At 46.0% G+C, this 12,968-nt stretch overlaps 1 protein-coding gene across 1 annotated transcript in view; it reads right to left on the bottom strand.

Moving 5' to 3' along the window:
* Positions 1 to 2,793: 2,793 nt before the first annotated feature.
* Positions 2,794 to 12,968, bottom strand: part of LOC139385139 (D-glucuronyl C5-epimerase B-like) — a 55,038-nt gene continuing 44,863 nt past the window's right edge. The window contains exon 3 of the mRNA XM_071130216.1: positions 2,794 to 3,373. Within this exon, the coding sequence (XP_070986317.1) occupies positions 2,812 to 3,360 (549 nt within the window). The 5' untranslated portion in view covers positions 3,361 to 3,373 and the 3' untranslated portion in view covers positions 2,794 to 2,811. The remainder of the gene's footprint in view (positions 3,374 to 12,968) is intronic.

Here is a 12,968-nt window from a genome sequence, read left to right as displayed (position 1 = left end):
TGCAAGACAGGAATGTCAGTGTTCAGCCATGGCCAGTTTAGAGCCCGGATCTCAATCCCATTGAGCACGTATGGGACCTGTTGGATCTGCGGGTGAGGTCTAGGGCCATTCCCCCCAGAAATGTCTGGGAACTTGCAAGTGCCTTGGTGGAAGAGTGGGGTAACATCTCACAACAATAACTGGCAAATCTGGTTCAGTCCATGAGGAGGAGATGCACTGCAGTACTTAATGCAGCTGGTGATCACACCAGATACTGAATGTTGATTTTGAACTTAGAAATGTCCTTGTTTTTGAAAGAAAAGTACATTTTTTTGTCCATTAAAATACCACCAAATTGATCAGAAATACAGTGTAGACATTGTGGCATGTTGTGTTAGCTAATCCAACTTGATAATTTTAAAAAGGCTAATTGATAATTAGAAAACCCTTTTGCAATTATGTTAGCACCACTGAAAACTGTTGTGTTGATTAAAGAAGCAATAAAACTGGCCTTCTTCAGACTAGCTGAGAATCTGGAGCATCAGCATTTGTGGGTTCGATTACAGGCTCAAAAATGGCCAGACAAAGATCATTCTTCTGAAACTCGTCAGTCTATTCTTGTTCCAAGAAATGAAGGCTATTCCATGCGAGAAATTGCCAAGAAACTGAAGATCCCATACAACGCTGTGCACTACTCCCTTCACAGAACAGCGCCAACTGGCTCTAACTAGAATAGAAAGAGGAGTGGGAGGACCCGGTGCACAACTGAGCAAGAGTACATTAGTGTCTAGTTTGAGAAACAGACGCCTCACAAGTCCTCAACAAAACACCAGTCTCAACGTCAACAGTGAAGAGGCGACTCCAGGGTGATATATATATACAACAACAGTAGAATAGGATGGTATTGACTAGAATACAGTATAAACATATGAAATAGGGGTAAAACAGTATGTAAACAATATTAAAGTGACCAGTGATTCCATGTCTATGTACATAGGGCAGCAGTCTCTAAGGTGTAGGGTTGAGTAACCGGGTGGTAGCCGGCTAGTGAGTAAGTTCAGGGCAGGGTACTGGGTGGAGGCCGGCTTGTGATGGCTATTTAACAGTCTGATGGCCTTGAGATAGAAGCTGTTTTTCCAGTCTCCCGGTCCAAGCTTTGAGGCACCTGTACTGACATCGCTTTCTGGATGATAGTAGGGTGAATAGGCCGTGGCTCGGGTGGTTGATGTTGATTATCTTTTTGGCCTTCTTGTGACATCGGGTGCTGTAGTTGTCAAACACTCACATAGAAAATAAACAACATCCTCACCACACAGATATCTGATCAGAGATTAAAACCACGGGTACCCACACATGGAGACCCTCACACTCCATTGTCTACCAATAGTCCATCTCCACGTTGTGAAACAGGAGACCCCGGCGTATCGGTACAAGCACAAAATGGTGCTCCATTAAGTTGCCACAATCAGGTTTCGTGATCTGCCCGATCAAATCCCAGTTTCATTTGCTTAATGCAACTCAATTAATGGTGCATTATTCACAAGGGGCCAGGGGTGGATTACTCAAGCCTGGTTTCCTGGAAAATTCTCCTACGGACTGTGCAGCTAAATGGCTCTTAAACTCGTATGGACACTGTCCTTTAAGACGGGTCCGTTCAGACTGCTTGGCACACAACCACTAAGTGCTGGCCCTGACGTGCCATGTATAAACTAGTGTGTTATAGAGCTTTAGTGGTTCCTTTCCTGGTCCCTGTTTATGGAGTTGCAGGGACGGTTTATGTAGTTGAGGACAAAGGCAATGAATGTTGGGTTACTTTGCTTTTTTACATTTGACTATTCACCAAATTTTTCCAATCCTGGTCTTGTGGTGGGACCATTCACAGGGCCCTATAAAATCCACATTGCGGAGAATGAGGATGGAATCACGGAATCCAGATATTAAAAACGGAATTCAACAATATTCAAAAATGTATTGAACTTAGTAGAAAACACATTAATTTTCCCAAGACAAGAACAGAATGCATCAGTGATTCGTATTTTCCTGCAACTTTATGAAGCGGTGAGGAATGCCCGTGTCTGCGTGGCGAGGAATGCCCGTGTCTGCGGAGCGAGGAATGCCCGTGTCTGCGGAGCGAGGAATGCCCGTGTCTGCGGAGCGAGGAATGCCCGTGTCTGCGGAGCGAGGAATGCCCGTGTCTGCGGAGCGAGGAATGCCCGTGTCTGCAGAGCGAGGAATGCCCGTGTCTGCAGAGCGAGGAATGCCCGTGTCTGCGGAGCGAGGAATGCCCGTGTCTGCGGAGCGAGTGTATGCCTGCACATTGTGTAGCCGTTAGCGATGGTGCTAATTATAACCATCTTCTGTTAGATGGAAAGGCTTTCCCAAAAACCTTCCCATTTAAAATGTCTACCAAAGTAGCCTACCTGGCAGAATGAGATCATGACCATTTGCATCAATCCAGTGGCCATTTGCTTTGCAAACTCTCCAACCACAAGAGCGCTACACAAACATTGCTAACCAAACAGTCTCTTGTTGGTTCATACTACAACCCAAAATAAAATAAAAGATCAAATTTTGTTATTCTTCTATTTTTTTAAAAGTTTGGGAATTACAGAAACCTTGAAAAACCAAACGAAGAAAACTACATTTGGGGAAAAACAAATAAGATTTTATAAAGCCATACATTCATGATGGTATTGATCAATAAGTAGTAATTAAGACGATTAAAGGATTGATAGACTAGCTCTGATTTCCTGTGCGTCAGGTGAATCAAAATAACGGTTGTAATGTGGTTGGCTGCAATAAAATGCCTTTTCTCGTGGACAGTGTCACGGATCAATGTTGGCGCCTCAAGGGCTTCGACTCACCTTCCACTCCACTGATGCACTTGACGCGGTCGCGCACCTCCACGTTGTATGCCTCGAAGGACATGAAGACGCCGTCCGGGTGGTAGGGCTCGCGCTGCGCGTACACCTTGGAGTAGCTGTGCTGGAACTCAAAGCGCTCGTAACCGTCGTACTGCACCACCTTGCCGTACACCTCAAAGTACTTCTCCAGCCAGCTGAAAGGGAAGTACACTTCAGCACCGTCCCGACGACCCTTTATCGTGACGTCGTCGTTAATCAGGCAGTCCATCTCTTCGTACTTGATGCCGGCAGCTCCGCCTACTATGGGCGGCGGCTCCGGGGGCTGCGGGGGCTGCTGCTGGCTGCTAATGCTGGCGTCGCCCCCCTTGGCGCTGGGGGGTGGCGGCGGGGCCCGCGGGAGGAAGCGCAGGGCGGTATCGCTGGAGCAGCGGTTCCACAGAAGCATGGTGAGGAGGGTGAAGAGGGCGCAGATGACGATCAGGGTCTTGTAGTTGACCCGGGCCGCCAGGCAACGCATGGTCACAGCACACCTGCACAGGGGAAACAGAGACTTATTAATAGTATCCTTTGACAACATTAAGTATATGACACATACAGTGCCTTCGGAAATAACTTTTTCCACATTGTTACGTTACTGCCTTGTTACATTTTTGCAAATGTTATTACAAATTTTAAAAAACAGAAATATCAGATTTACATAAGTATTGTGGATGGGTCTGAAAACGTTCCGAAGGCACTGTAGATACAGGCAGCCTTCCTACTTCATTTGCCGCAGTGGAAGGAGTTTAATGGCTGTGATAGGAGAATACGGAGGATGGATCAACAAAAAGGAGGAAGTTGGTACAGAATACCAATACTCCAAAATATGCATCCTGTTTGCAACAAGGCACTAAAGTAATACTGCCAAAAAAATAACTTTGTCCGAAAGTGTTACGTTTGTGGAAAATACAACACATTACTGAGCGCCACTCTGCGTATTTTCATCATGTTATGGGTATGCTGTAATTGTTAAGGACAAGGGAGATTTTCAGGATAAAAAAAATATCAAAATGAATGGAGCTAAACAGGCAAAATCCTAGAGGAAAACCTTGTTCAGTCTGCTTTCCACCAGACACTGGGAAATTAATTAACAGTTCCTGAGTTATTGTTGAGACTTAAATTTACTTGGAAAATCCATCGCAAGACCTGAAAAATGGTTGACTAGCAATGATCAACAACCAAATTTGACAGAGCTTGAAGATTATATATATATTTTTTAATAATGGGCAAATGTTGCACAATCCAGGTGTGGAAAGTTCTTAAGAGACTTATCCAGAAAGTCTAATCTCTGCCAAAGGTATGTCATGACATTGGCCTGTAGGTGAGGTTTATACCTTTCCTCTCACTCTACTCTAGAGTGACTCCTGGATCAAGACCCTCGCTGGCTAATATTTGTTTTGTGCAGCAAACTGTGTAGCATTTTGAGTTACTTGTATAGTTCAGTAAGAAACTGTACAAAAATATTCACAACGCGATCATTAGCATTCTCTATGGGATTTTACATGTACTTGTTAGCATTGCTAATCCTCAGATTGCAGAGTATAAGTGGGGTTTGAAATCCACGGCCCTTGGGATCAGTGCCGAAGGTTGAAATGACTATCTGGATACCACACAAGCCAAGAAAGCATTGGCGTCAATATGGTCCAGCATCCATGTGGAACGCTTTCAACACCTTGTAGAGTCCATGCCCTGACAAATTGAAGATGTTCTGAGGGAAGGGGGCGCTCAATATTATGAAGGTGTTCTTAATATTTTGACAGGCTTGGGCTCCACAGCTCCCGGTTCTAAATAGAGCCGACAGGCTTGGGCTCCACAGCTCCCGGTTCTAAATAGAGCCGACAGGTCTGGGCTCCACAGCTCACGGTTCTAAATAGAGCCGAAAGGTCTGGGCTCCACAGCTCACGGTTCTAAATAGAGCCGACAGGTCTGGGCTCCACAGCTCCCGGTTCTAAATAGAGCCGACAGGCTTGGGCTCCACAGCTCCCGGTTCTAAATAGAGCCGACAGGCTTGGGCTCCACAGCTCCCGGTTCTAAATAGAGCCGACAGGCTTGGGCTCCACAGCTCCCGGTTCTAAATAGAGCCGACAGGCTTGGGCTCCACAGCTCCCGGTTCTAAATAGAGCCGACAGGCTTGGGCTCCACAGCTCCCGGTTCTAGACAGAGCCGACAGGCTTGGGCTCCACAGCTCCCGGTTCTAAATAGAGCCGACAGGCTTGGGCTCCACAGCTCCCGGTTCTAAATAGAGCCGACAGGCTTGGGCTCCACAGCTCCCGGTTCTAAATAGAGCCGACAGGCTTGGGCTCCACAGCTCCCGGTTCTAAATAGAGCCGACAGGCTTGGGCTCCACAGCTCCCGGTTCTAAATAGAGCCGACAGGCTTGGGCTCCACAGCTCCCGGTTCTAAATAGAGCCGACAGGCTTGGGCTCCACAGCTCACGGGTGATCAATTAAGGAATACACAAAGTAGACTAAACCGCTTAAGAAGATGCAAGGTGATTGAGGAGCATCTGCAGATGAGTTGATGAGAATCGAATGCAGATTAACTTGAGGAAAGAAACCAGCATGATGGTAAATGTGATGACGAGCAGCATTTGCAATTAGTTGTTTGTGTACGCCTTTTGCCTTTTGCAGCTGCTTCGGCTTGAGGGTTAGGAATGGAAAACATTAAACTACCACTTCAGAGGCTTGCATAGACCAATTCACATAACGCATGTCAGGCATTGGCAGTTTTTCCAAATAGTGGATCACAGACAGTCCCTCTTTGGTTGTGGGTAAACACTTAGTGGATCACAGACAGTCCCGCTTTGGTTGTGGGTAAACACTTAGTGGATCACAGACAGTCCCTCTTTGGTTGTGGGTAAACACTTAGTGGATCACAGACAGTCCCTCTTTGGTTGTGGGTAAACACTTAGTGGATCACAGACAGTCCCTCTTTGGTTGTGGGTAAACACTTAGTGGATCACAGACAGTCCCTCTTTGGTTGTGGGTAAACACTTAGTGGATCACAGACAGTCCCTCTTTGGTTGTGGGTAAACACTTAGTGGATCACAGACAGTCCCTCTTTGGTTGTGGGTAAACACTTAGTGGATCACAGACAGTCCCTCTTTGGTTGTGGGTAAACACTTAGTGGATCACAGACAGTCCCTCTTTGGTTGTGGGTAAACACTTAGTGGATCACAGACAGTCCCTCTTTGGTTGTGGGTAAACACTTAGTGGATCACAGACAGTCCCTCTTTGGTTGTGGGTAAACACTTAGTGGATCACAGACAGTCCCTCTTTGGTTGTGGGTAAACACTTAGTGGATCACAGACAGTCCCTCTTTGGTTGTGGGTAAACACTTAGTGGATCACAGACAGTCCCTCTTTGGTTGTGGGTAAACACTTAGTGGATCACAGACAGTCCCTCTTTGGTTGTGGGTAAACACTTAGTGGATCACAGACAGTCCCTCTTTGGTTGTGGGTAAACACTTAGTGGATCACAGACAGTCCCTCTTTGGTTGTGGGTAAACACTTAGTATGATCTTTGGTTGTGGGTAAACACTTTTGTCTACGAGAACGGTATTAAGAACTTGAGGGTCAAAACTAGATGAAAGGGCTGGAGTCGACGTCTACCAGGCCAACGAGACGTGTCAATTCATTCACCCGATTAACAGTGCCAATCAGCGCGGGTCCGAGACTCACGTCGTCTGCCATGTTGTTTCTGCCATTTCCATCGTCCTGAGAGAAATCAATAGGCAAACATCCCTCACTAATTACAGCTTACGGCGCTAGGAGTTGCAGATGCAGCAACGACAAAGACTCGGCCTTCCCACAATACAGGAGGAGAGAGAGAGGGTAGAAAATCATTACTTCCAACAGCATCTCAATGCTTCAGCTTAATCCAGCCACAGCTAAAGGTCAACACAATGAATGCGCATTAATTCCACAATGGGAGCAATCTATCTGCCCTAGCAACGCTGAGTCAAATTACAACGATAATGGTCTCTGGTCTCCTACAAAGTTAAACACCAAGGACAAGCATGTAGCCAGACAAGGACGCCTGGAGTTAGGAAGTTCCAGTTTTCTCTAATAAGCGTGTAGAGTAAAGGCATGATATGATACAGGATATGAGGCATGATATGATACAGGATATGAGGCATGATATGATACAGGATATGAGGCAGGATAGGCTACTCTCTTAAGAACAGCCTTGAGTGCTGGGTGATTTAAAATGTCAGTCAAATGATCAATAATATAATAATGCTCTTAGCAAAAAATGTTTTATTTTATTTACAATCTGTAGACACTATGAGAATAGAAAGGTTCACAACTTTTGTAAAACATCACAGCTGAAAAATATATACCAAATAGAAACCAAAACTGGATGGTGTTCAGAACTAAATGGGAGGGGTGGAGGGGAGCTGAAAGATGTATAAGCTGGAAGTAGAAGCCTAAGTGCTGTCGATTAGTTTACTCCAATTAGGGGAGGGGCGGTAGGGTTAGGCAGAAATAAAGGAAAACATATACAGAACCAGTCAAAAGTTTGGACACAGGGTTTTTATTTTTTTGTTCCCCCCCCCCCCTACATTGTAGAATAATAGTGAAGATATCAAAACTATGAAATAACACATGTAGTAGCCCCCCCCCCCAAAAAAAAGTGTTATATTGGAGATTCTTCAAAGTAGCCACCCTTTGCCTTGATGACAGCTTTGCACACTTAGCATTCTCAAACAGCTTCATGAGTTAGTCACCTGGAATGCATTTCAATTAACAGGTGTGCCTTGTTCAAAGTTAATTTGTGGAATTTCTTTCCTTCTTAATGCGTTTGAGCCAATCAGTTGTGTTGCGACAAGGTAAGGGGTGGTATACAGAAGATAGCTCTATTTGGTAAAAGACCAAGTCTATACTATGCTTATTTGAACTGTTCTTGGCAAAGGGAAACGACAGTCCATCATTACTTTAAGACATGAAGGTAAGTCAATACGGAACATTAAGAACTTTCTTCTAGTGCAGTCGCAAAAACCATCTGGCCACAGGAAAGAAAGACCCAGAGTTACCTCTGCTGAAGAGGATAAATTCATTAGTTACCAGCTTCAGAAATTGCAGCCCAAATAAATGCTTCAGAGTTCAAGTAACAGACATCTCAACATGACTGTGTGAATCAGGCCTTCATGGTTGAAATGCTGCAAAGAAACCACTACTAAAAGGACACCAATAAGAAGAGACTTTCTTGGGCCAAGAAAATAATATTTTTCCTTCCAAATCGCCATATCTTCATGAGATGTAGGTAAACGGATGATCTCCGTGGTGGTGATGTGATGGTGTGGGGTGCTTTGCTGTGACACTGTCAGTGATTTATTTACAATTCAAGGCACACTTAACCAGCATGGCTACCACAGCATCCTGCAGCGATACGCCATCCCATTTGGTTTGCGCTTAGTGGGACTATCGTTTGTTTTTCAACAGGACCATGACACAAAACACACCTCCAGATTGTGTAAGGGCTATTTGACCAAGAAGAAGATTGATGGAGTGCTGCACCAGATGACCTGGCCTGCAGCCAACAAGTGCTCAGCATGTGGGAGCTCCTTCAAGACTGTTGGAAAAGCATTCCAGGTGAAGCTGGTTGAGAGAATGCCAAGAGTGTGCAAAACTGTCGTCAAGGCAAAGGGTGGCCATCTCAAATATATTTTGATTTGTTGAACACTCTTTTGGTTACTCCATGATTCCATATGTGTTATTTCATAGTTTTGATGTCTTCACTATTATTTCTACAACGTAGAAAATAGTAAAAAATAAAGCAAAACCCTTGAGTAGGTGTGTCCAAACGTTTGACTGGTACTGTATACATTCAGCCTGGTGTTACTAACCCAGCTCACAATATAAACCCTGAAGATCACGTGTTAGTGATCATGTTCTAACAATAGCTGCTGCAAATACATGAGCTGTATGGGGTGGGTTAGAAACACACTTTCCAATAATAGCGAGCACTTCCATTTGGAAATAGGTCTACACATGGTTCTCTCCAAGTATCAACTGCTGGAGGGTAAAAGTGAACTCTGCACTTGCAGTTACCAACTTGAAGTGTCATGTCATGTGAAAAATCTGCTTTGGCAGACCTCTGCATATGTAAAAGATTGCTGTATGAATAAAAGTATCATTGATATTTGGAGAAAAGTCAGCATAGTGGAGAGATGAATGATTGGGCTGCTGGGAGCTCTGACAATGATGAGAACTCTGGGAGGAAGCCTGGGGACTGCACAGTGAAAGATAAGCAGACTGTCTCCATCTTGTCAGGGCCTGACTATAAATAATTGGATCTTATTAGGTGGTGTGCTGCCGGCAGAGCTCAGTCAGTGGCATGGCTACTGGCTATACCACTAGGCTTCACTGAGTCCAGCCAATCACAGCCTGCCTAAACCAGGACAAGACCATAGTGACTAGACAAGTGGGCAAGGATAAATCTAGAACTTATATCGCATTGCTTGTTATTCATTCACGTTCTCTCTCACCACCTTTCATGAATCTACATGTCTTGTAATTCATATGATCAGACTGTTAAAACGGATCTCCTCAAGGTTCTGGAGAAAGAGCCATTTCAATAAAAACCCTGTAGCATCTTTCAATTCACTTGTGGATGTCACCTATTTATTATGTACGACTTACCTACAGTTCAGACAACACAACTAGGCTCTATCTAGTGGACGAGACAGTAGCTGTGTTTTCATGGATCATTTCGGCCCAAATCCACTTAAGTGCATGAGATATGGATGGGCCTCTGTGTAATCCAAGGGCAATCAGCTTGACTACGGATGTGTTGCACAGATGTAATCCCTCTGGTAATATCCACGATTTGAACTACAGACTTAGAGGGGAAGTACTCCAAAACAACTGACACCAACCCGGATAGGGAGTACAAGGCTGTTGAGGATAAAAACCCTCCATCCCTGACAGATTGTGGTAAAGGGGGGGGGGGGGGGGGGGGGGTGGAGCTTTTCAGCTTAAATGCGCCAACGTCCTGCTTCGGAGAATTGAAAGATACGTAAAAATTTGACACTGCGGCATGGGACCTGCGTTTAAAATGAGCGCATCAATCTGTAGCCAGCGCACATGACCAGATGCCCTCTCAGTATGCTTGGAGTTCATCCGTCGCCACGGCGCTCTGGCCAGAGTTCACGCCCACTCCCCGTCCTCATCCTGGTGATGCATGGGTGCATGGGGGAGGGATGAGACACAGGAGGAAATGAAGGACTCCATTGAAATGCTGCTAAACATACTGCTGAGCTTAAAACAGCCTAGCCTTTAGCCTTGATAAATGTATTGGGGGGGGGTTATCCACTGAGCTTAAAACTACCCAGCCTTTAGCCTTGATAAGGGGGGGGGGGGGGGTTCTCAGTAATGTGAGAACATCGACTGCCCTTGGCCTCCACCCCAGCCTTGGCAACCTGGCCTCTGGGAGCATAGGGGCTACATTGTCTTTAGATGCTGTCCCGATAATGGCCATCAGGGGTGGGAGGAGGAAGGCTGGCCCTGGCACTAGGGACTGTGGAGTCTGAAAGGACTGCTTTCAGGTTTAGTGGCCTCTGCTCTGATTGGATGGTTTGGCTCCGGTCACCTTATGGTTGTCAGAACTCTTCCACTCAGAGTTTTTTTATAACACTGACTGGGCATCAACGATGAGACAAAATGAAGAGGGCAGCTGCTGCTGCTAGCATGCTGATGATGTAGGACTACATGTGGTGTTGTGTTGGCTTCCAAGGGGTTGGGACGACATGCCATATTGGGCCCAACCTGCCCATCCAGGTGGGGTTAGACGACTACGGCGAGCTTGACAGAACGGTCATCAGATATACCGTCCAACTTCAGGCCATTTAAGCCCCAGGAATAAATCAGAGGCAGGTGCATGCCAGGCTTGCCAAGACTTGAAAATCATCTCAGTCAAAAAGCTGGTTGAAATACAATGCATTGCTTCTAGGCAACATGAGCTTTGTCAAAACTTACAAACAGTCCTTGACGACCAACAGAGACATAATAGTATGTCTAACCTTGGACGGTTGGAGCAGAGGTCAATCGACATGTTGAAGGGGTCCATGTCTAACCTTGAAAAAGGTTAGACATGGACCTTGAAAAAGGGGCGGCAGCGTAGCCTAGTGGTTAGAGTGTTGGACTGGTTGCAAGTTCAAATCCCCAAGGTACAAATCTGTCGTTCTGCCCCTGAACAAGGCAGTTAACCCGCTGTTCATAGGCCATCATTGAAAATAAGAATTTGTTCTTAACTGACTTGCCTAGTTAAATAAAGGTAAAATAAATACCTCCCTTCTCATGTCTTCTGTGTTTACAGTCCCGAGACCTCGGATCACAAAGGTACTTCTCAACACGTAAACCCCTTCAACATATCGATTGACCTCTGCTCCAACCATCCAAGGTTAGACCCCTTTAACATGTCAATTGACCTCTGCTCCAACCATCCAAGGTTAGACATGGACCCCTTTAACATGTCAATTGACCTCTGCTTCAACCGTCCATGTCTAACCTTGGCTGGTTGGAGCAGAGGTCAATCGATATGTTGAAGGGGTTTACGTGTTGAGAAGTATCTTTGTGATTCGAGGTCTCGGGACTGTAAACACAGAAGACATGAGAAGGGAGGTCTCCGAGTTCCAAATGCTCACAGCTTCTCCGGTCATCTCTGACATCACTCATAGGCCAGCTCCGATGACAGGCGTTTGCTCATTGGGTGAATGCTGGCAGCTTCTCCAGTCATCTCTGACATCACTCATAGGCCAGCTCCGATGACAGGCGTTTTCTCATTGGGTGAATGCTGGCAGCAGCTGCGCTGCATTGTTAACGTGTCAGACATCTCTGGATGCAATAACAGCTGCTTCACAACTACCCAGGATACACCGTGCTCAAGAGTATCTCATTCTGCCTTGGAACGTCAACAGACTGCCAACATACCAGCTGGCCAGTTAGTTTAATGTGCATGTATAATAAGGCGGGGATACTTTAACCCTTCACACAACAGCAAGAAGACAGAAAAGGGTTGGATTGGCTACTTAGTTACAGTACGCCTGCTAAGGCCAATCTCCTACTACAAGTTCTGTTTATAATGACGAGACCGCGGAAAGAGCAAAGTGGGCCTAACATTGTTCTTCAAATGTGAGCAGAGGGTTTGTGTTGTTTTACTGATAACATGGGGAGGGATGAGGAAGCACATCCTGCAGTATTTAAGTTCATTTTCCTGTCATTATCTTTTTCCCGTTTGGGCAAAAGCATTCATGTCCTACAACCTTTGCCTCCATACCAAAACCCCCATCTGCAGTACACAAAGGGTGCTAGTGATGATTATCCAGCACTAAGACTATTGGAACCCCATCTCACAAGCACCTGGAAGTATGTTTTCATTGGTATGCTTAGGCTATATCAAGTGTGTATGAATACCAAGAGGGTGGAAAAACAATAGCACCAGAGCCCTGGGTTGGGCAGACCACTGTAGCAGCAGAGCCCTGGGTTGGGCAGACCACTGTAGCACCAGAGCCCTGGGTTGGGCAGACCACTGTAGCACCAGAGCCCTGGGTTGGGCAGACCACTGTAGCACCAGAGCCCTGGGTTGGGCAGACCACTGTAGCACCAGAGCCCTGGGTTGGGCAGGCTGTTGTTTTTATCCCTCTGCTGTTTTCTGGTGGGGAAAAAAAATGTAAAAGCCATCATTGCGATAACGCCCCATCGCTGGTGAGCTGCCCTTGGGGAGGTATCGGAGCAGAAGTCCCGGTGTTTGTGCAACCAGGTGTTCCTGCCCCAACTACACACTCATGGCATTTTCAGTGGTCTCTGGGTGAATTCAGGCAGGGGCTCAGACTGCTGTAAATAAGCTCTGGCTGACTGGAGCTCAGGGGCCTGTTAACGCCTACTGTGTCGGAGACGAGAAGGGTGTCCGTGTGTGTGTGTGTGTGTGTGTGTGTGTGTGTGTGTGTGTGTGTGTGTGTGTGCGTGTCTGTGTGAGGCAGCTCGTTAGAAAAGACAAACACGCCTCCCATAAAATGTGCTCCACTGTAGGTCGTCTCACTCCTCTTCATCAGTTAATGCATGGCTCACTCAGTTACATTTAGGCG

This window comes from Oncorhynchus clarkii, chromosome 26 (genome assembly GCF_045791955.1).
Source record: "Oncorhynchus clarkii lewisi isolate Uvic-CL-2024 chromosome 26, UVic_Ocla_1.0, whole genome shotgun sequence".
In the NCBI taxonomy this organism is placed as follows: Eukaryota; Metazoa; Chordata; class Actinopteri; order Salmoniformes; family Salmonidae; genus Oncorhynchus; species Oncorhynchus clarkii.
This window is presented reverse-complemented; position numbering and strand designations above follow the sequence as displayed.